Source organism: Eleutherodactylus coqui, chromosome 2 (assembly GCF_035609145.1).
Source record: "Eleutherodactylus coqui strain aEleCoq1 chromosome 2, aEleCoq1.hap1, whole genome shotgun sequence".
Lineage (NCBI taxonomy): Eukaryota > Metazoa > Chordata > Amphibia > Anura > Eleutherodactylidae > Eleutherodactylus > Eleutherodactylus coqui.
Window position 1 is genome coordinate 5,551,586 of NC_089838.1, and position 22,921 is coordinate 5,574,506.

Sequence of the window (22,921 nt, forward strand, 5' to 3'; positions counted from 1 at the left end):
TTACTTACTAGTGGTAATGAGGCCTGGTTCACACAGGCGACAAAGTCACGCGATTTGTAGCAGCGCGACAACATCCCAGGTATGTGAAGCCCGTGCTTTCCTATGGGCTCCTTCACACATGCGATGTTTTGTAGCATGCGACATCCTGACACAAAGATCTCGCGGGTCTGGCGATATGCCCGCCACTTTTGTAGCCCATGTTTCCCTATGGAGCCTTCCTCTCTGTTGCATCGCATCACACAAAAATGGGATTTTCGTGAGGTGCGATGCAATTTTGACAGTAGGAAGCCTATGGTCCAAGCCCTAATCTAAGCCCTAGCTGCAGGGAAAAAAATTAAAAAACAGTATACATCACCTTAGAAGTGCTGTCAGTCCGGCCGGCAGCTTCTCCCCGGGTCCTGGCACTGTTTCTCTTCATCTTCTGGCTGGGGATTGAAAAATCCCTGCCTTCTGGAAGCGCTGGTTGTCATTAGCTGACGCTGAGCCAATCACAGCCAGTGCTTCCAGGAGGCGGGGATTTTCAATCCCCGTCCAACAGAGAAGAAGACTACCAGTGTCGGGGACCTGGGAAGAAGCTGTAGCGAAAACACAGACAGCGCTTCTAAGGTGATGTATATTTTTTCTTCTTTAGCTTCGGCTTATTTTCGGCATTTTTTCGGCTTTGTAGTACCACATGCGACTTTGTAGCGCTCCAAAGTTGGGGGATATCACTGCGATGCCGTGTCAACCGTGCGAAGAAGGCCTTAATGACGTGTCGTACTCATGTCAGGTTGTTTTACCACGTTTTTCCCCAAAATTGTGGTGTTTGGTGCTTTTATTTGAAAAATGACAAATTGCAACACTATGAAGGAAGAGTTATTATGGAAATCACAGGATTGATAGATACACGGATGATCAAAAACATATTTGAAACATCTCGAATTATTCATTATCCAGTATCAGCGCTACGGGCAGAAGTACACGCACTCACACGCCTTGGCAGGTTAGTAATGGTTGTCTGAGGAATGTTCTGCCACACCGAATGTATTTGGTTGGCAATTGCCAAGCCGTGCATCTTGATGATTTGCGTACCCAACGATGTCCCAGATGTGTTCGATGGGAGGCAAGTCTGAAGACTACGGATCATGGTAGCGCGTTTGGGCCACTCAAACTGCTCACAGTCGCACCCGCAGCGTGTGGCCTGGTGGTCTCATGTTGAAAACTGCCCCTGGGACACTTTGGAGAAATTCCATCCATGCAGATCTCCCAAGCAATGTTCTAAACAAAGTGCCATATGAATCGGTGAGACATTTTTTAGAAAGTTTTGAAAAGTAAAACGTAGTTTTAGACTTTTAGCAGCAGCTCTATAAGGAGGTTGGCAGCTCCACGTGGAGGTTGGCAGCTCCACGTGGAGGGTTGGCTGCTCCACGTGGAGGGTTGGCTGCTCTATAAGGAGGTTTGCTGCTCTATAAGGAGGTTGGCAGCTCTATAAGGAGGTTGGCTGCTCCACGTGGAGGTTGGCTGCTCTATAGAGCTCCCAGCCCCTTGGCCATGGAGATCGTTGGTGGTTCAGCATCATTGGAGCTTCAATGGGCATAGAAGGTTAAACAGAGGGAGAAAACCCTGTTTGCAGGCGCAGCGCAGGAGAGTGAACCTACCAAGGGTTTATTGATTCATGGTACTTGTGCAAAATTCTGACCTCCCATCAGTACAGGCCAACAGAAATCTGGGTTCATCTGACCAGATAATGTTGTTCTGCTGCTCAGAGACCCAAACTTACAATCTTTTGCGCACTGGAGTCTTGTTTTTCTCTTAGACAACAGTGGTGTTGAAACAGGTCATCTGCTGTTGTAAGCCATCCGTGCTAAAGAAAAAAAAAGGATTCCAGACATCCTCCTCTGACCCCTTTCATTGACAAGCTATTTCTGTACACATGATCCCCATTCTGTAGATGGTTTTCCCTTGAGTACGCCATTCTCTGTATACTCCTCACCCCGAAAAAACTCCCCCGCAGTTAGCAGTGACGCCCTGACCCCGGCTAGTCTAGCACCGATGACCCGGCCTCGTTGGAAGTCGCTCCGATCACTGGATTTCCCCATCTAATGTAGACTCATATTGAAACCGATCCACTCTGTGGTCACTTATGTCATTTCCGAATGAAGAAGCTCTAATCATGAAAGAGCCGGGAGCCCTAATAAAGTGGCCATTCTGTGTATGTTTGTATAGGAAGGCCCATCCAATAACCCGGGGAAATCATTGCACCCTAGCAGGCTGCCGCGGCCCAGGGTGCAAACCACACGGCACATCAGGGGCCAATTTGGCATCACTTCATTAGATTAATCGATACTGGAAACTGAAGGATGTCATGTTCTATCCCTACAGGGCTGAGATGATTTTCTAGACACTATTTTTAATTAGAAATTTTTTTTTAAAAATCCTATTTTTAATATTTTTTTATCGTTCCTGACCTCAAAGTGAACCAATATTTCGATGGTCTTGCAGGGAGTGTTCCCTTTGCACAATTTTGAAACAGTCTTGAAAGTGAAATGGTCTAATAATTGGTGTGCACAAAACCCGAGTTAATTGAAAATATGTGTAGCACTTGAAGCGCCTCTCGACGGGCCGGATTGTTGGGTGGAGGTGACTGACTCACACAAAGCTCTCTCCACACTTCACATTTTTGGTAGGATGGCAATCTTTCATTCGGGTATTTGGACAACACTTGAGATCACTTCCCAGCTTTCTAAAGGTAAACGTTTGGCGTGCCTAAGGTGATTGAAGAACCTCAGAAGTCTGTCGCTATGCGGGAGGGAGGGATGCGAGGGGCGATGGCTTGTTGCTCCCTGTTTGTTCAGTGACATCTGAAGTAGTGTTTCCAGCCCATTGTGAACGCCGCCCTTGTCCTTGACCAACTGGATAGAATGTATCACTTTAGCTCACTCGATAGCGCACGTGAACAAGAGAAATGCCTTAGGATGCTGAGCCGCGCGGGCCGGAGGGCACACCCTTAATGCGTGTTTATTTACAGGAGAGCTTAAATCAACTGTTATCTCATAGGGCTAATGGATTACGTATGGTAAGTGGCGGGGAGCTTCGCAATGGATGTCTGCTGCTTTGGGAAGGCCATTTTTGTATTCGTGAATTCTTAAAGGGAATGTCCACCCTGAACACTCCTTTTTTTAGGAGCTGTCTCATTAATATGTGTGATCCTGGGATCGTGGGAGTGGCTAATCTGTACCCAATTATAAGCTATTTACACTGAGCAGGGGGCGGTCCGATGACCCTGGAGGTCCCTTCCATCTCTACAATATGATTCTGTATGGGAAGGGTTCGTGACAACCCCAGATGACTACTAATAAGTAGAAGCAGAGGTGGCAGAAACACCTGTACGGCCATATACGTATGTCTTCTCATGACGCTGAATGCAACAGGGGTGGAACTTCTGTCGTAGCGGCCACAGGCACATCCCGTGACCAATTTCGGTCCTTCCTCCATGTTGTTAGCACGTGTCCACAGGCATTTTATTTTACTAAGGGGGCATTATTACTGTTCGTGAGCAGTAAATGTATTATTTCTGTATGGAGGCCAAAAAGGGATATTATTACTGAAGGGGGCAGGAAGGGGGGCATTATTGATGCCGATAGAAAAGAGGGTATTCTTACTGAAGGTATTCTTACTTATTATTGCGTTGGAGCTGAAAAGGGGACATTACATTATTACTGTGTGAGGGTCAGAAAAGTAGGCATTGTTTGCTCTGTGGAGGCAGGAAAAGGGGCATTATTACTGTATGGAGGATAAGGGGACATTATTACTGTATGGAGAATAAGGGGGCATTATTACTGTATGGAGAATAAGGGGGCATTATTACTGTATGGAGGATAAGGGGACATTATTACTGTATGGAGGATAAGGGGCATTATTACTGTATGGAGAATAAGGGGGCATTATTACTGTATGGAGAATAATGGGCATTATTACTGTATGGAGGGTAATGGGCATTATTACTGTATGGAGGATAAGGGGGCATTATTACTGTATGGGGGATAAGGGGGCATTATTACTGTATGGGGGATAAGGGGACATTATTACTGTATGGAGGATAAGGAGGCATTATTACTGTATGGAGGATAATGGGCATTATTACTGTATGGAGGATAAGGGGGCATTATTACTGTATGGAGGATAAGGGGGCATTATTACTGTATGGGGGATAAGGGGGCATTATTACTGTATGGGGGATAAGGGGACATTATTACTGTATGGAGGATGAGGAGGCATTATTACTGTATGGAGGATAATGGGCATTATTACTGTATGGAGGATAAGGGGACATTATTACTGTATGGAGGATAAGGGGGCATTATTACTGTATGGAGGATAAGGGGGCATTATTACTGTATGGAGGATAAGGAGGCATTATTACTGTATGGAGGATAATGGGGCATTATTACTGTATGGAGGCATTATTACTGTATGGAGGATAATGGGGCATTATTACTGTATGGAGGATAATGGGCATTTTTACTGTATGGAGGCATTATTACTGTATGGAGGATAAGGAGGCATTATTACTGTATGGAGGATAAGAGGGCATTATTACTGTATGGAGGATAAGGAGGCATTATTACTGTATGGAGGATAATGGGGCATTATTACTGTATGGAGGATAATGGGCATTATTACTGTATGGAGGATAATGGGCATTATTACTGTATGGAGGATAAGGGGGCATTATTACTGTATGGAGGATAAGGAGGCATTATTACTGTATGGAGGATAAGGGGGCATTATTACTGTATGGAGGATGAGGGGGCGTTATTACTGTATGGAGAATGAGGGGGCATTATTACTGTATGGCGGTTGAGGGGGCATTATTACTGTATGGCGGTTGAGGGGGCAGTATTACTGTATGGCGGTTGAGGGGGCAGTATTACTGTATGGCGGTTGAGGGGGTAGTATTACTGTATGAAGGATAAGGGGGCATTATTACTGTATGGAGGATAATGGGCATTATTACTGTATGGAGGATAATGGGCATTATTACTGTATGGAGGATAAGGGGGCATTATTACTGTATGGAGGATAAGGAGGCATTATTACTGTATGGAGGATAAGGGGGCATTATTACTGTATGGAGGATGAGGGGGCGTTATTACTGTATGGAGAATGAGGGGGCATTATTACTGTATGGCGGTTGAGGGGGCATTATTACTGTATGGCGGTTGAGGGGGCAGTATTACTGTATGGCGGTTGAGGGGGCAGTATTACTGTATGGCGGTTGAGGGGGTAGTATTACTGTATGGCGGTTAAGGGGGTAGTATTACTGTATGGCGGTTAAGGGGGCATTATTACTGTATGGCGGTTGAGGGGGCAGTATTACTGTCTGTGGGGCAGAAAAGGGGTATTATTATTGATGGGCATAAGGAAGCATTAAATTGTCTAAATTCTCAACCTATGAAGAGAAGTGTTAAGTTATTGTGATATTTCCTTGTATAAATAGCGAGTTTTAAGCGCCACACGGCACACTGTGAAAATGTTTTAGGCAGGGCTGCAAAGTAAGAACGCTTCCAAAAATACAAGTCGTAAGTTTTGGTTTTCTTTTTTTGTCGGTTAACTTAAGTGGCCGAATGAAAGAGAAATGTAAGTCCCAACAGTATTTGATGTGACGGCTTGTTGCCTTCAAAATAGCATCCGTTCTTCTAGCTACACTTGCACACACTTTTTGAAGGAACTCCTGCAGGGAGGTTGTTCCAAACCTCTTGGAGAACTAACAGCTCTTATGTGGATGTCGCCTTGCTCTGTCTCTTCATGTCATCAGACTCGATGCTGTTGAGACTTGTTGGGCCCGCATCATCACTTCCAGTTCTCAATGACACCGGCCGTATGTTTGGTCTCTGATTGACTCCTGCTGATAACATACGCTGGTAAGATTATGTCGGTGGTTCTTGTTTTCTGACCATTACTACTGCACACACATGTAGCAAGTCATCAGATTTTGTTTATTTAAATATATTGCCATTTCTTACTTTCCACTAGTAGGAATAATACCTACGCATGCTATAATAACCGGCCGCCGGCTCCGCTCTGCGCATGCGCCGGCAGCCGGCACATGAAAGAGCCGGAGCTGCGGGAGCAGGGAAGTCCGCGGTGCTCTCTGCTGGCGCTCGGGTCGGGTCCTGCTGCGAGAATTCTCGCAGCCGGATCAGACCCGGTCGTCTGCAGGCGGCCTTAAGATGTAACCATACACCCTACAACTCCCTATACTTTTCTATAGAATTGTTACGAAATACTAACCATTTTTCAAATATGCAATGTTGAGCCGTTTGGTGAACTCATCTATAACCAAACCAATGTTTGGCAATAATTGTTTTTGCTGTCATTAGAGAGTGCCTTATTAAATATCTTCTGCCTAGTGGGAACTTGTCTGAGTCTATCAATAACAGTACCAATGTGGCACCTCCTGGGATGTGGATCCGTAACATGCGCTGTAAGAGGCTAAAGACTTCTCCACAGAATTATTTTAATTTTGGACATGACCAAAATATGTGTAATAGAGATCCCCTCCGTCCACAATCCCTCCAACACAAGCCATCTGCACTTTCGAATCTACTAGCTAAAAGCAAGGGGGAATAATACCATCTCATTTGTCGTTTCCTCTGCATTTTCATTAGAGAAACCAAGTAGTCTTGTAGATAGGGTACCTTTTAATGGCAAAAAATACATGATGTTACAGCAAGCTTTCGGGTCTTCTATCGATCCTTCATCGGGCTAGATAAGCTTTGGGGTCTTCTATTGATCCTTCATCCGGCTTGATAAGCTTTTGGGTCTTATATCGATCTTTCATCAGGCTTGATAAGCTTTCGGGTCTTCTATCGATCCTTCATCAGGCTTGATAAGCTTTCGGGTCTTCTATCGATCCTTCATCAGGCTAGATAAGCTTTTGGGTCTTCTATCGATCCTTCATCAGGCTAGATAAGATTTTGGGTCTTCTATCGATCCTTCATCAGGCTAGATAAGCTTTTGGGTCTTCTATCGATCCTTCATCAGACTTGATAAGCTTTTGGGTCTTCTATCGATCCTTCATCAGGCTTGATAAGCTTTCGGGTCTTCTATTGATCCTTCATCAGGCTTGATAAGCTTTCGGGTCTTCTATCGATCCTTCATCAGGCTTGATAAGCTTTCGGGTCTTCTATCGATCCTTCATCAGGCTAGATAAGCTTTTGGGTCTTCTATCGATCCTTCATCAGGCTAGATAAGCTTTTGGGTCTTCTATCGATCCTTCATCAGGCTAGATAAGCTTTTGGGTCTTCTATCGATCCTTCATCAGGCTAGATAAGCTTTTGGGTCTTCTATCGATCCTTCATCAGGGTTGATAAGCTTTCGGGTCTTCTATCGATCCTTCATCAGGCTTGATAAGCTTTCGGGTCTTCTATCGATCCTTCATCAGGCTTGATAAGCTTTTGGGTCTTCTGTCGATCCTTCATCAGGGTTGATAAGCTTTCGGGTCTTCTATCGATCCTTCATCAGGGTTGATAAGCTTTCGGGTCTTCTATCGATCCTTCATCAGGGTTGATAAGCTTTCGGGTCTTCTATCGATCCTTCATCAGGCTTGATAAGCTTTCGGGTCTTCTATCGATCCTTCATCAGGCTTGATAAGCTTTTGGGTCTTCTGTCGATCCTTCATCAGGGTTGATAAGCTTTCGGGTCTTCTATCGATCCTTCATCAGGGTTGATAAGCTTTCGGGTCTTCTATCGATCCTTCATCAGGGTTGATAAGCTTTCGGGTCTTCTATCGATCCTTCATCAGGGTTGATAAGCTTTCGGGTCTTCTATCGATCCTTCATCAGGCTTGATAAGCTTTCGGGTCTTCTGTCGATCCTTCATCAGGCTAGATAAGCTTTTGGGTCTTCTGTCGATCCTTCATCAGACTTGATAAGCTTTTGGGTCTTCTATCGATCCTTCATCAGGCTTGATAAGCTTTCGGGTCTTCTATCGATCCTTCATCAGGCTAGATAAGCTTTTAGGTCTTCTATCGATCCTTCATCAGGCTTGATAAGCTTTGGGGTCTTCTATCGATCCTTCATCAGGCTACATAAGCTTTCGGGTCTTCTATCGATCCTTCATCAGGCTACATAAGCTTTCGGGTCTTCTATCGATCCTTCATCAGGCTACATAAGCTTTCGGGTCTTCTATCGATCCTTCATCAGGCTACATAAGCTTTCGGGTCTTCTATCGATCCTTCATCAGGCTACATAAGCTTTCGGGTCTTCTATCGATCCTTCATCAGGCTTGATAAGCTTTCGGGTCTTCTATCGATCCTTCATCAGACTTGATAAGCTTTCGGGTCTTCTATCGATCCTTCATCAGGCTTGATAAGCTTTCGGGTCTTCTATCGATCCTTCATCAGGGTTGATAAGCTTTCAGGTCTTCTGTCGATCCTTCATCAGGCTAGATAAGCTTTCGGGTCTTCTATCGATCCTTCATCAGGGTTGATAAGCTTTCGGGTCTTCTATCGATCCTTCATCAGGCTACATAAGCTTTCGGGTCTTCTATCGATCCTTCATCAGGCTTGATAAGCTTTCGGATCTTCTATCGATCCTTCATCAGGCTTGATAAGCTTTCGGGTCTTCTGTCGATCCTTCATCAGGCTAGATAAGCTTTTGGGTCTTCTATCGATCCTTCATCAGGTTTGATAAGCTTTCGGGTCTTCTGTCGATCCTTCATCAGGCTAGATAAGCTTTTGGGTCTTCTATCGATCCTTCATCAGACTTGATAAGCTTTCGGGTCTTCTATCGATCCTTCATCAGGCTTGATAAGCTTTCGGATCTTCTATCGATCCTTCATCAGGCTTGATAAGCTTTCGGGTCTTCTGTCGATCCTTCATCAGGCTAGATAAGCTTTCGGGTCTTCTATCGATCCTTCATCAGGCTTGATAAGCTTTTGGGTCTTCTGTCGATCCTTCATCAGGCTTGATAAGCTTTTGGGTCTTCTGTCGATCCTTCATCAGGCTTGATAAGCTTTCGGGTCTTCTATCGATCCTTTATCAGGCTTGATAAGCTTTCGGGTCTTCTATCGATCCTACATCAGGCTACATAAGCTTTTGGGTCTTCTATCGATCCTACATCAGGCTACATAAGCTTTTGGGTCTTCTATCGATCCTTCATCAGGCTACATAAGCTTTCGGGTCTTCTATCGATCCTTCATCAGGCTTGATAAGCTTTTGGGTCTTCTATCGATCCTTCATCAGGCTTGATAAGCTTTCGGGTCTTCTATCGATCCTTCATCAGGCTAGATAAGGATCAATAGAAGACCCGAAAGCTTGCTGTAACATGATGTATTTTTGTTAGCCATTAAAAGGTATGAAATCTACAAGATTACTTGGTTTCTCTCACTGAGAGCAATCACACTTTGCTCTACTGGCTAACACGGTACCACCCCCCCCCCCCCCCCCCCTTTTCTTTGCGTTTCCAATATGTCCATGCCTTCTGTGGATTTCACTGCTGATCTAAACCACTTTCCCCAGGTTTCCAGCTTAACATGTGAGATTTTTTTCGGCAATTTATTGGATCCTGTCATATTGTAGAAGTATTGTTAATTTGAACTGCTGCTAATTGCCTACATTGTTCTCCTGCTTAGCTGAAAATACTCCCATATGCTGCAAGTAGAATCTGCACTCTTCTGGAAAATATGTAGTTTAACCTCTGGGTACAACAGGCCTTTCACTTTTTTAATATGTTTCCCTCTTTTCTCTCAGATTTACCAGCTGGACGGGATCCCCCTCATCCTGGATAACTGCAGTATTGATGACAACAATCCCTGTATCCTTTTACAGTTACAAAAAAGTCTAAAATTACGCATCGAGGGTATAATGCTTTCCAGCGCTGATGCTGAAGCGGTTGTACGGCAGCTGGCTTCTACCACCATAGCATACCGCCTAGCCATAGCATAGGCGATAAAAGTGGGGTTGGTGGGGGTCTCACAGCTGAAACTCACACCGATCCCGAGAACAGGGGTTTCTGTGCCCCCCCCCCCCTCCTCACTGCAGGCTCGCTGTACCCCTTGGAGTTAGGAGAAGATTAAATGGAGTGGCCATCACACTAGTGCACTGCTGCTCCATTCATTTTCAGCGGGACTGCTGGAGATAGCCGAGCGTTTGTACCTGACTATTATCATCAGCCCCATTGAGATAAATAGAGTGGTGCTGCACATGTATGCGGCCATTGCTCCAAACTTCATGTCACCGCGGGTGTGTGCAGCAACCCCACAGTGAATAGAAAAGGGGAACATGGAACCCCCATCCCAGAAGCGGTGAGAACCCCACTGATCAGACTTCAGTCACTTATGTTAAAGTTTATTATACACTGAACTTAATATCAATTTTAGAATTGTGTAGTGCACTCAGAATTCAAATACTGTATAAATTGGGCATTTAATTACCCTTTAAACACTTTTATGAGACTTTTTAGTGTGCTTTAAGGCTGGAGCTGCTTTTCTCAACCCGTGGGAGGGTCAGCTTGATTGTCTATCAGTTTCTATCCCCATGGAAGCTGTTAACCCAAGCAGGCACTCTTCATTCACAGACTGTCACCTGTAATTCCTGGGACTACAAGGTTTGGGAAGGAAGGAAATGTATTGTCTGATAGGTGAATTGTTCTGGTGGAGGCAGGATACATGACCGGCAGGTCCTGCACTGTACTCATCCCAGGACATTAATGATAGGGGATCAGAGGGGACCCATTTGGTGGGGACTGTGAATAGTGTTATGTACAGTACTTGGGATGTAAGCTTGAAGCGCAGCAGCCATACCACTGTTGCAGTAGTAAAAAACAGAAAATGGCAGGGAAAAAAGACCTCATTTCTGCCATTATTTTGTAGAACTTTTTTTTTTTTAGCTGCATTAATCATAAATAACATGATGAGGTTTTTTTCTGTGGGTCGGTATGATTATGATAGTACAAAATTATATTCATATATAGTTTTTTTAGGTTTTCGACTCACCTTTTGTAAATTATTTTTTTCCTTTTGTATCACTGCATTCAAAGTCCAGCAATGAAGCTCTGTGGGGGCTTGTTTTTTGCATCATGAGCCATAGTATTTATTAGTACCATATTGTGGTTTATACGGCTTTTATGATAACTTTTATTTTTTGAGGGGAGGCAAAATGAACGAAATAAGCATTTTTTCATTTGTTTTTTTTTTCTCCACACCTTTTGCTATGCTGGTGAAATACTCGTAGTGCGTTCAATTTATTGTACAGGTCCTTATGGATGTGATTAATCCAAATGTGTTTTTGTTTCAAATTTTTTATTTTTTTTGTAAGTTTTTTTTTTTTCTCTTTTTATTTTTTATGTCCCTGCAGGGAAGTTGAACCAGAAAAGCTATGATCACTATGATGATACATTGCAGTACTTCACTATTGTAAGCAATAATGCATTGCAGTACAGATCACAGGTCGGCCATGCCATAACCAGATGCCGTGGTCTGGCATACGGTTGCCATGGCAATCCATCGGCCCTCTGCGATTACATGGCAGAGGGCGGATGGAGTCAGACGGGGAGTGTACTCCCTCTGTGGACCCTTTGTATGTCGCGATCTACATTGATCAAATCATGTAAGCTGTTAATAACAGGGATCAGTGCTTTCACCGATCCTCGCTGTTGCAGTGGAAGGCATGGCTGTCTAACCCTTCTGACCCAGTGACAGCCACAGGATGTACGTTTACATTCATGTGCCCGCTATGTAAGCTCCTCTTGGTTTTACCTGGAGTATGCCTTTTGAAAGGGATTTCCTGTGACTGCGATATTGATGGCCTTTCCTCTGGATGGGAGGGAGAGATCAGATCGGTAGGTTCTGCTGCTCAGCTCCCAACCATCAGCTGTTTGCAGAGACCATGGGGCCAGGGTTAGCACTGTAGCCTCATCTCAGGCATGTGATGTTACGTTCATCAACCACATGCCCTAAGAGCAACTCATTCAAGTCAATGAGATTGAGCTACCCCCATGTTTCCCCAGAAAATAAGACTGTCTTATATTAATTTTTGACCCAAAAGAGGCACTAGGTCTTATTTTTGGGGAATGTCTTTTTTTTACTTACCTAGCAACTGCGGTCCGGGTCCCTCCCTCTGGTCTCCAAAATTCCGTAACTCCCCCACGCGTCCTGCACTCCTCGGCCACCCACAGAGTATCACTTCCTGGACACACGATTCAGAAATTCTGCCTCCAGGAAGTGGTAGCTCTGATTGATTGGTTCAGCGAGCGCTGCTCTCAGCCAATCAATGCAGCGCTCACTGAACAACGACGGCTGTGATTGGTTCAGACAGCACTGCATTGATTGGCTGAGAGAAGCGCTCTCAGAGCCATCACTGGATTTATGAACCCCACAACCAGGAAGTGATCTTTTGTCGGCGGGCCCGAGGAGTGCAGGACGCGCTGCTGAGCTCTAGAGAGCAGTGGGAAGGACCCGGACTGCGTCTGCTAGCTTATGTATTCATATTTTTATGTAGTCTAGCTAGGGCTTATTTTTGGGGTAGAGCTGATATTTCAACCTTTCCCAAAATGTCCCAAAAATCAGGGTAGGGCTTATTTAGGGGGAAAACACCGTATAAAAGACAGATCTGCTGTACAATTTGCTGCACTGTGCCTGGAATGCACTGATGGGGCTGCAGTGCTCACCTGAGTGTCATGGCCATGTCAAACAGTTGATCAGTGGGGGTCCTGCGTGGTTGATCAGCAGGGGTCCTGAGTGGTGAACCCCACCAATCTTGAGGATCGTTTATCAATATATTACTCCTGGAAAACACCTTTTAAATGTTATGAGATTATAAGAGTAGTGAAGTTTGTATATGAAAGCGGCCATATTTTACGCACGCCTAGAAGCACTTGTGTACAGCCTCCCCCCTATTTACGGAGCGCGTGGACTGGCGTGCGCATTGGCTGTTTATTCCCCGCGGTCATCGAGCGCTGCTGTTTACATACCAGGCGTGCACAGATATATGGGAGATACAGACTTGGGTTCTGCTGCAGTTTCTGTTCTTCATTTAATGTCTGTGAATGTCCCGACAATCCTCGGTGAGGTAGCTTCTGAATACTTCTGCCTCTCTGGCAGCGGCCCGTATAATTATGGTTTAGGAAAACCTATGGCTAAAGCAAACCCAAATCCAGTTGCTCTGGTCTACAACAATGGCATTTTGTCCTCGTGCCATGCCAGGAAAGACAATATGAGGACCCGCTGGATTGATTTTCTTTTATTTATTTTTTTTTCTAATCCAGTTACTTTTTTGGCGTTGAGATCGCCGACCAAAGCAGAAAAGTCTTGGATTGAGGATGGAAAAGCCATGCTAAGACGGCGAAGATCTGTTTTATTCCTTTTTTTGTGTGTGTCTTTTTTTTTTGAATGTTACATTTTTTTTGTATGTTACACTTTTGGAATTCCATTGCGACAACGTTGTTGTTGTTCTTCTTCTTCTTCTTGTTCTTGTTGTTGTTCTTGTTGTTGTTGTTGTTGTTTTGTTTTAAAGGGGTTGTCCCGCGCCAAAACTGTTTTTTTTTTTTTTTTTCAATAGCCCCCCCCCCGTTCGGCGCGAGACAAACCCGATGCAGGGGTTTAAAAAAAAAACCGGATAGTACTTACCCGAATCCCCGCGCTCCGGTGACTTCTTACTTACCTTGCGAAGATGGCCGCCGGGATCTTCACCCACGGTGGACCGCAGGTCTTCTCCCATGGTGCACCGTGGGCTCTGTGCGTTCCATTGCCGATTCCAGCCTCCTGATTGGCTGGAATCGGCACACGTGACGGGGCGGAGCTACAAGGAGCAGCTCTCCAGCACGAGCGGCCCCATTCAGAAGGGAGAAGACCGGACTGCGCAAGCGCGTCTAATCGGGCGATTAGACGCTGAAATTAGACGGCACCATGGAGACGGGGACGCTAGCAACGGAGCAGGTAAGTGAATAACTTCTGTATGGCTCATAATTAATGCACGATGTACATTACAAAGTGCATTAATATGGCCATACAGAAGTGTATAACCCCACTTGGTTTCGCGGGACAACCCCTTTAACTGTTCTTTACAGAAGTCATATCATCTCCTATATCACAGAATCAAAGAAATCACAACCCCTTAGAAGGTGGATATTTTGTCATGCGATAAAAGGGTATTGTGACTCACAGTAGTGGCTGCTGTACATTACGGGGTATAGCATAGCTGCTATTAAACAGTTTAGACAAGGTATAGGTAATAAGGCAGAGGCCCATCTCTTCAGATTGTGCTGTGTGGGCTGCCCTACAGAAGTCTACGGGAGAGTGCGCACACGGGGCTCTGAGAAGTCATGCTGCAACAACTTCAAAGGGGAATCCTGCTGGATGGCGGTAGCGGATTAGTATAAGGGATACATCATTGGCTTCCTGTCGTGTCCCCCAGCAGCACCAGAACTTTGTCTATTAAAGGGGTTGTCCCGCGGCAGCAAGTGGGGTTATACACTTCTGTATGGCCATATTAATGCACTTTGTAATGTACATTGTGCATTAATTATGAGCCATACAGAAGTTATAAGAAGTTTTTCACTTACCTGCTCCGTTGCTGGCGTCCTCGTCTCCATGGAGCCGACTAATTTTCGCCGTCTAATGACCAAATTAGCCGCGCTTGCGCAGTCCGGGTCTTCTTGTCTTCTCAATGGGGCCGCTCGTGCAGGATGCCGCCTCCGTGTAGCTCCGCCCCGTCACGTGCCGATTCCAGCCAATCAGGAGGCTGGAATCGGCAATGGACCGCACAGAAGAGCTGCGGTCCACCGAGTGAGAAGATCCCGGCGGCCATCTTCAACCGGTAAGTAAGAAGTCACCGGAGCGCAGGGATTCAGGTAAGCACTGAGCGGTTTTTTTTTTAAGTCCCTGCATCGGGGTTGTCTCGCGCCGAACGGGGGGGGGGGGGGGGGGGTTGAAAAAAAAACCCCGTTTCGGCGCGGGACAACCCCTTTAAGTGCAAAATTTGAAGCGGATTTATCACGTATTTCTTTGCGGGTAAATTCCGCAGTGGACACGGCTATAAGGTTGACATTCTGCGGAATTGAATTTCGCCCTGCATGGGTTTTGTGCGGATTACTTTGAGCTTGAGATTTTCAAAATCTCATCCACTTTGCTGCTGCTGTAAATGGGAGGGTCCGCACAAGAAATCAGCGGCAAATCTGCCCCATCTGGACCTGCCCTTAAAGTGATGTAGAACTGGAAGGGGTATAAGAGGGTGTTATTTTACCTGGTGCCCTCCTTTTTGTCCATGTGCTGTTGCCAATCTGCTTCCGGAAGCCCACTCTTGAGATCCAAGATGGCTGCATTGCTTCTTGGACAGTGGCAATCCGCCGCTGCATGTTGCTTTCTCATTGGCTCACGTGAGCAGCATGTAGTGTCTTGGACTACCGATGCGCAGTGTGGGCCTGGTTGTCTATGAAGCGGCATTGCCATTATTGGATCACCGAGGAGGGACCCCGGCAGATTGCCCGTTGTACAGGAATGAAGGGGCGAACCAGGTAATAGAAGACCCCCAGAACCAGGTAATAGAAGACCCCCAGAACCAGGTAATAGAAGACCCCCAGAACCAGGTAATAGAAGACCCCCACCGCTTTCTGGACAGAATTTTGCCCTAGAAATGGAGGGCTGTGTTAGCAGTGCAGTTTTGCCATTCCTCTTGTCAATGAACAGAGTAACTCCGAGTTTATATCAGCAGACTTACTGATCGTCGTTCACTTGTTTTTGTTTTTTACGTGGGCCAACGATGGGCGTATGGGAAGAATTGCTAATGCCGGCTATAATGGTGCAATGGTCCCTTCTAAGGAGCCCGATTTTCAGCCCAGCGAGCCTTGTGAGGGGCGCTCCCCGTACATGGACCATTACACTTATAAGAGTTGGTGGACAAGATTACCGTCTGGCGGGATATGTTCTTTGATAATTAGAATTGTAACATCCAGTTATCTGTTTATTAATACATTTCCAAGAGGAATAGCAGAGGAACAGTATAACACTGAGTTCACAGAAGAGAATCTCCAGAATTGTTAATTAATGGGGAATGCAAACTTACTGAAACAGACGTGCCAGAGCGGACTGCTCCCCTTTTATGAGCACTTCCGACATGTCTTTTTTAACACTGCATTCTTCATGATATAACAATTCTCAATCTACTTTTTCTTAGAACTGTTCCTCGGTTATTCCTCCTGGAAATGTATTAGTAAATCATTGCGGACTATGTAGGGACGCACCTCTTTGACAGTGGGATTGATAACCCCCAAATTGTCAATTTATGTATATATTTCCAGGAGGAATAACCGTTCTAAGAAATAATGTTCCTCATTTCATGGGGAATAAAAGTATTCATCAAAACAGACCTGTGAGACAATATGACAAGTACTCTTTAAAGGCGTTGTCCCACATCCAGCTATTTTGTGCAGTGGCCTGGGTTGGTACTGTATACGGAGTCCTATTAAAGTGGGTCACGGCGCAATGTACGGAGCTGTCCTCTTCCTGCAGTAAAACACCTAGAAGTGGGGCAACCCAGTTACGTCCTGTAATCACAGCAGCCTCTGCGCTGTCTCAAGCAAGCAGTATCTGCTGTGATAGGAGGGGAGGAGCAGCAAGGTTAATGTGCGCTGATGGGCTTGTGTAAATAGTGGTTATCTGCTCCACCTCTAGGAACAGTGCATATATCCAAATAGTTTTGGTACCTATTGTAAGTGAATGAGACTCAGACTGCAGTAATAACTCTGTACACTGCGCAATATACAGAGCTGTCTGCTTCCTGCAGCAAAACCGCTAGAATTGGGACAACCGCTTTAAGCTAGTTCAAGTATTCCGTATACCAGCCACTCTTGAGAATGAACTTCCCGTTTACCTGAAAGTGTTGAACTGCCTATGACATAAGCGATGTATACAGTATCATGCAGGCCCACTGGTGCATCTATAAGTGAGTATACAAATGACATAGCGACTAGCGTAGGGTCACAGCAAGGATTATTCTCTTGGGGTCGCACAAGCCTCCTGCCATAACCCCAAAAATCATACTATGGGATTCAACCGTCTTGGCTTTTTCCAACTTCGTACCCGTTCAGCATTATAGTATAGAGTGGATATGGGTTATTCTCCTTGGACAGGATGCTACGTACAGGATATGCAGATCAGGTTACCCGGTTTTCCTCTATAGGTTCCCCCTTCCAGTCTGCAGGTGTTTCAGGCATTGGATGGGATTGGAGAGTCGTTAAGGACTTTGTGGTTGGCATTGGATGATGTTTTAACCTTCTAACTGTTTGGATAATGCGTCTTAGTTTCTTATGAAGACCCTCGGGCGCCTGTATGTGCTGATGAGCCGTTACGTGTGATTCAACATATAGATATCTCCAATGTGCGATGCCCACGCAGAGGTTATTCTGGCATTCCTGGTAGGTGGTCTGGCCACCACATATGCATGCACTACAGCAATACCCATCACCACATCAGAGCTTTACGGAGGTCTAACTTATATCATTTCGGTCACCACACCGTAAAAAAAAAAATAGGATACATTGTCCAACGGGGGAATAAGATAACATCTGCAGGACTTCTCATTAACCCCTTCATGGCGCAAGCATTCGAGAGCCTCGCCCCACACGTCTGTACACTGCTGTAGAGCAGCTTTCTGGGATTGCTTTGTTGTTTTTGTGGTTTATGCTGCTAATCTAAAGGGCTGTTCCCCTCAGAGAAAGTGATTTGCATATCTCTAGCTGATGTGTTCTGACTGTCGGGGCCACCACTTATCCTAAAATTGATCGGGGTTGTTCTGTTCATTTTAATAAAGCCAGCCCCCTTTTCTGACTGTATCGGCCGTGACAGAGAAGGAAGCTAGCTTATTTGTTAAGTCCTATGCAAGGACATGACGGGCAGAGAGAGTCCGTACCATGTGACCTGGTGTCAAAATCAGTCTGGAAGCGGAGGTTCCAACACTACAGGTCACCTCCCTGGACAACCCTTTAAGTCTTATCTCAAGTGATCCATCAAAACCGTCTTAGCATGTTGCATTTCAATATGTAAATTCAAGTTCTAATCTAGAACTAAATGAATGCTCCGTGTGGTTTATTAGCTTCATTTACTTTTTGGCAGCAGACGACTCATTCCAATGTGGCACAGTGTGGCGGAGTCTTCAACTACTTTTATATCTGAGAGATGAAATATCTTGAATGTCCTGCCCAAACTGTGAATTACAAGCTGTCTGTGGGTCCTTATAGGGACATTGCTAGTTAAAAGGGTTGTCCCACTTCAGCACTGCTGATTCTGCTGTAATCACAGGACGTTACAAACACACAACGGTCTTCTAATTAATTCTACCTATTTATTTATCTATCCTCAGCAACAAGGAAGTTTGAGGCTGCCTGTCCACGGGCGTTTTTGCATTGCGTTCCCCGCGGCGATAATCCGGCCGCAGGGAACGCATTCCACGCTTTCCATAGCGTTGCTATGTAAAGTGCAGCCCCTCGCATGCTGCGAATTGCCATGATTCTCCGCGGTGAGCCTATCTGTGAGCCGGCTCCTGCTCTCGGGCAGCGGCGATCAGCCGTGGGATATCGCAACGTGCGTGGACAGGCAGGCTTAGGAGTTAACCTACTTCTGTTTTGCCGCTAGAAGCAGACAGCTCCGTACATTGTGCAATGGCCCATGTTGGTACTGCGGGCTGTACCAAGTTCTCTGCTCCCTGCATCAAAACAGGCAAAAGTGGAACAACCCCTTTATTGAAATCCTATAATTACAGCAGCCTCTGCACTGTGTCAAGCAAGCGGTATTTGCAGTGGCAAGGTTAAAGTGAGCTGTCGGACTTGTATAAATAGTGACTGTCCCATCTAGAGGAAAAGTGCATGTGTCAAAAATTTTCTTGGTACCTTCGCTAGATAGTGTACTGGCAGATCCATATATCCATAGCCTGGCCCTTCTAAAACAGAAGACCTGGACTTGTGGCTGCAATTCAACTTGCCTTTGAGAAATCTTAAATACAAGTTTTGACACCTATATATTGGAGATGATCACTGAAAATTGCAGTGAAAAATAGTCTTCTACATGAGTGTTCCTCTCCAAGATGAGGGCTAGTAGCAAAGTTCTGCAGCCTGTAGTTCTCCAGCTCTTGTAACTCCAAACTTGGAATTCCAAGCTGCCTGTGTGTCCATAGAGGAAACATGCTCGTTAATAAAGTCCTATAATTACAGCAGCCTCTGCACTGTTATAAGTAAGCAGTCTCTGCGGTGATAAAATTGGAAGAGGGACAAGGTTAATGTGCAATAGCGGGCCTTTATAGTGACTGGTGATCTGTTCCACCTCTAGGAATATTGCGTGGGTTAAAATTTTTCTTGGCACCTTCACTGGATGGTGTTTTTACAATTTTACTTTTGGCACCAACCATGTAATACAAGTGTTGTCACTTATGTATTTGAGATGGCGACCAAAAATTGCAGTAACCGCTGTTCTTCTAGAGGAGTGCTCCTCTCAAAGATGATGGTCAGCAGCAAAGGTCTGCTACCTGTTGTGCGCCAGCTATTGCAAAGTACATGGTGGGAGTTGTAGCCTCGCTACAGCTCGAGAGCCACATGTTGGAGATCGCTCGTATACAGGACCGGAACATCCGTTTTGATGGTCTTCTCTGACGGAGGTGGCATCAATGATATTCTGCTTCCTAGTTTTGCTACAGCACTTCTCAGATCATTACTCATGTAATTCTTAAAGGAGCCCCTGTTTTCAGTTTTTTTTAAAAATGGCTTCGGAGCACCTGTTTATTCAGTGGTCAAAGGAAGAATGCATTTCGAAGCCTCCTCAGATACCGTACAAAGCATTGTTAAATCACAGTCTCAGTTTTGGCCTGGTAGATCTAAAACAAAATGTAGCCGTGCCAATTATGCTCGGTATGCGTGTGATGTGGGCGACCCTTCACTTGAGTCTTTATGAGGCCACCAATTGACTTTCAAACAGAACCACAAACTGGGCTGGAAGTCCACAGCTTACAGTAATGGTTAGCTATTCATTAAACATCATTTTCATCCACAAATTGCCTTTATTATAAGACAAAAGCCTAGTGGGACTACGAACGAGCCGGATGTTCTGATTCTGTGTCATGATAAATGAGCGGGCAATCCCTAAATCTGCTCTTTGGGGTTGCAAAACTTTTTGAAATGCAAAGGAACAAAACTCTGTGGTTTTCTCAACTTGTTATTTTTGTTAAGATGTAACTAGGCAGAAAACCTGAACATTTTGTTTGTGCCTGAAGATGGGCTGCTCTTCTTGGCCCCTACAGCAGGAGGGAGTATTTAAGGCTACTGCTGACCAGTGATGTCATCATCCAGCCAAGCAAAGAAATACGGTACTTTCTAATTGACTTCACATCAGAATGAATGTCTTTGGGAATCTGGAGGAGAGCTCATCTCAAGAGGATATGTACCATGGTGGCAAAACATGCAGCTTCTATGGGGCTCCTGGAGAGAGGGGCCCAGAGCAGGTTGGTTCCACGCCTTAATTTAAAGGGGTATTCCCACCTCGGCTTTTTTTATGGCCAAGATAGGGAATCCTGAAGCTCCGTTCAAAGCACCTGTCTGAGAGAGCCAAGCACTTTGCGCAGTGCTGTTCTTGTAGCTCTCATTGAAGTGAGTGACCGCTACGGAAACAACGTATCACCGCACATTATGCTGTTTCCTACACTCAGAGAATTGCAAAAACACTGTAGCGTGCTGTGCTGTTTCCTTGTACCCATTCACTTCAGTGAGGGCTACGGAAACTGCAATGTGCTAAGCGCCCGTCTCTCTTTATGGTCTCCAACTGGGTGGCCAGTAGTCATAGCAGCCGTTTTCATCTCGGCTATAAAAAGCCAAGATGGGAATACCATTAATAGGTAGTGAGAACCCGTGCAGGTAACCTCCACCATGCATCCTCAAACTTTTGCACCAAAGTTGTTAAAAAGTGCAGTTGTGAACTGGGGGATTGTCTTTCAGAAGGCGGACACCTTTGGTGAGCATGCCACGTCTCTTGGTTTTAATGGCCTCCCGCAATTTCCGCAGTAGTGAAGCATAGTATGCCCTAGTAATTGTGGGACACTGTGCTAGGAAATCCATCAAGACTACTCCGTGCCGCTCCCAAAGGACTGACCATGACCTTGCCTTCTGAGGGTTGGGCTCGTGCCTTCTTTGGAGGCGGTGAGTCCGGATGCTTCCATTGCATCGACTGGACTTGAGTCTCCGGATCATAGTGATGGACCGGCTATCATCCAGTGGGATCAGTCTGTTGAAACAGTCCTCTTGATTTCCATGGCACATCGTCAGAAGAGCCTGGGAGCATTTCACTCGTTTTTGCTTCTGGAAAGGTGTGAGCAGCCGGGGAACCCAGCGAGCGGATGCCTTAGGCATATGAAGATGGTCTTGGATGATCTTTTCATGGACCCCACACTAATTTTGACATTTTGGGCTAGATCGTGAATGGTTATGCGGTGATTTTCCAAAATGGCGGCCTCCACTTGCTGGGTGGTGTGTTCATCGATAGCGGAGTGGGGTCGCCCTGGAATTGGACCGTTTCCACTAAAGTCAGACCACATTTGAATTGATGATGCCAGTTCTTGACACATCATATGATGGGGAATCCTCCCCACAAGCCTCCTTCATCTCATCGAATGTCTCCCTTGGGGCCTTTCCAGTAAAGGAACTTGATGACTGCTCTGTATTCCACTGGGTCCGTTATCAGACCTCGCGCCACTTCAGCACCTGTAAAAGAAAGACCGTTAACCGCTCAGAGTTGCAAATTGGCACATAGCCTAGAGAGACTTCTATGATTACACCTGTGCAGTTTCAGCATCCCGCGATAAATAGAAGTGGGTCAGGGGAAATCTTTAATAAACGCCCCTCATCTTTAGCCCTGATTTAGCGCTGCCCGCCCCCCCCCCCCCCCCTACTTGGCAGGGAATTGATTGCTGGAAGCGTCGCAACGCAGAGAAAATCTAAAAAGGGAAGCGACACTAAAGTGGCGCCGTGTAAGGGAGTGCGTACCACCGAGGCAGAGCGTGCGACTGCTATGGGTCACATGGAGAGAGGGATGCTGGTTCCATCACCCTTTTCACCAAGAAGGTTAAGAAATATGTTCAGAGTCCTGGTGAGGCAGCGGAGGGTAAAACAAACCCTTCTGTCTGGGTGCAAGATTTCAGGGGGGCCTCGGTCTTCCATGTAGGCCATTGGCACTGTGGTATCTTCATCCTCGGGATTGGTTCCAGGGGTTGAATCCCCACCGGTCATAAAGTACCCTAGCTATATGCCATCACTTTATAAGAAGAATACCCCTTTTAGCCCTGTAACCCAGAACATCTCTTTAACCCCTTGATGATACAAGACCTATATTTTCGTTTTGGGTGTACAGGGTCTTTATGTGGGATCAGGAATTGATCCAGCTCCATACAACACTGATGTCTTTGACAGCTGACACCCGCCTGTAACAGCCATGATCAGCGTGAATGCGGTACATTAAATGAAAACTACACCCTGAGCCCCACATAGGTTGGGTAAAATATAGAAAAAGAATGGTTCTTCCAATGGTTGTGCATCGGCCCTCCGCCCACAGCCGGCACCAACCAGACAGGCGGCACTGCTGAAGCGCCAAAGGAAAAGATCTGATGCGCTGAAGGGAGGAGCAGGAACTAGATGAAAGCCTTCTGTAGCCAGTGATTGGCTGCAGCAGTCACATGTCCTGCTCACCACAAAGGACAGAGCCGTCCCTTTTAAAGGGATTCTCCAAGTTTTTTTTAAATTAACTGCAAGACAACCGTATAAAAGGAAGCGATTCAATTCTTGCCTAATAAATGACCCTCCGTCCACCGCCACTCTGATCACGGAAACAGCGATCGTGTGCTGTTCATCATTCATGTGATTGCTGCAGCCAATCACTGGCCTCGGCAATCACATGCCATACATGCACACAC

At 45.7% G+C, this 22,921-nt stretch overlaps 1 protein-coding gene across 1 annotated transcript in view; it reads left to right on the plus strand.

The window, feature by feature from the left end:
• The window catches only part of ATXN10 (ataxin 10), a 132,975-nt gene that overhangs the window by 96,608 nt on the left and 13,446 nt on the right, over positions 1–22,921 (plus strand). The window contains exon 10 of the mRNA XM_066590212.1: positions 9,734–9,797. Within this exon, the coding sequence (XP_066446309.1) occupies positions 9,734–9,797 (64 nt within the window). The remainder of the gene's footprint in view (positions 1–9,733; positions 9,798–22,921) is intronic.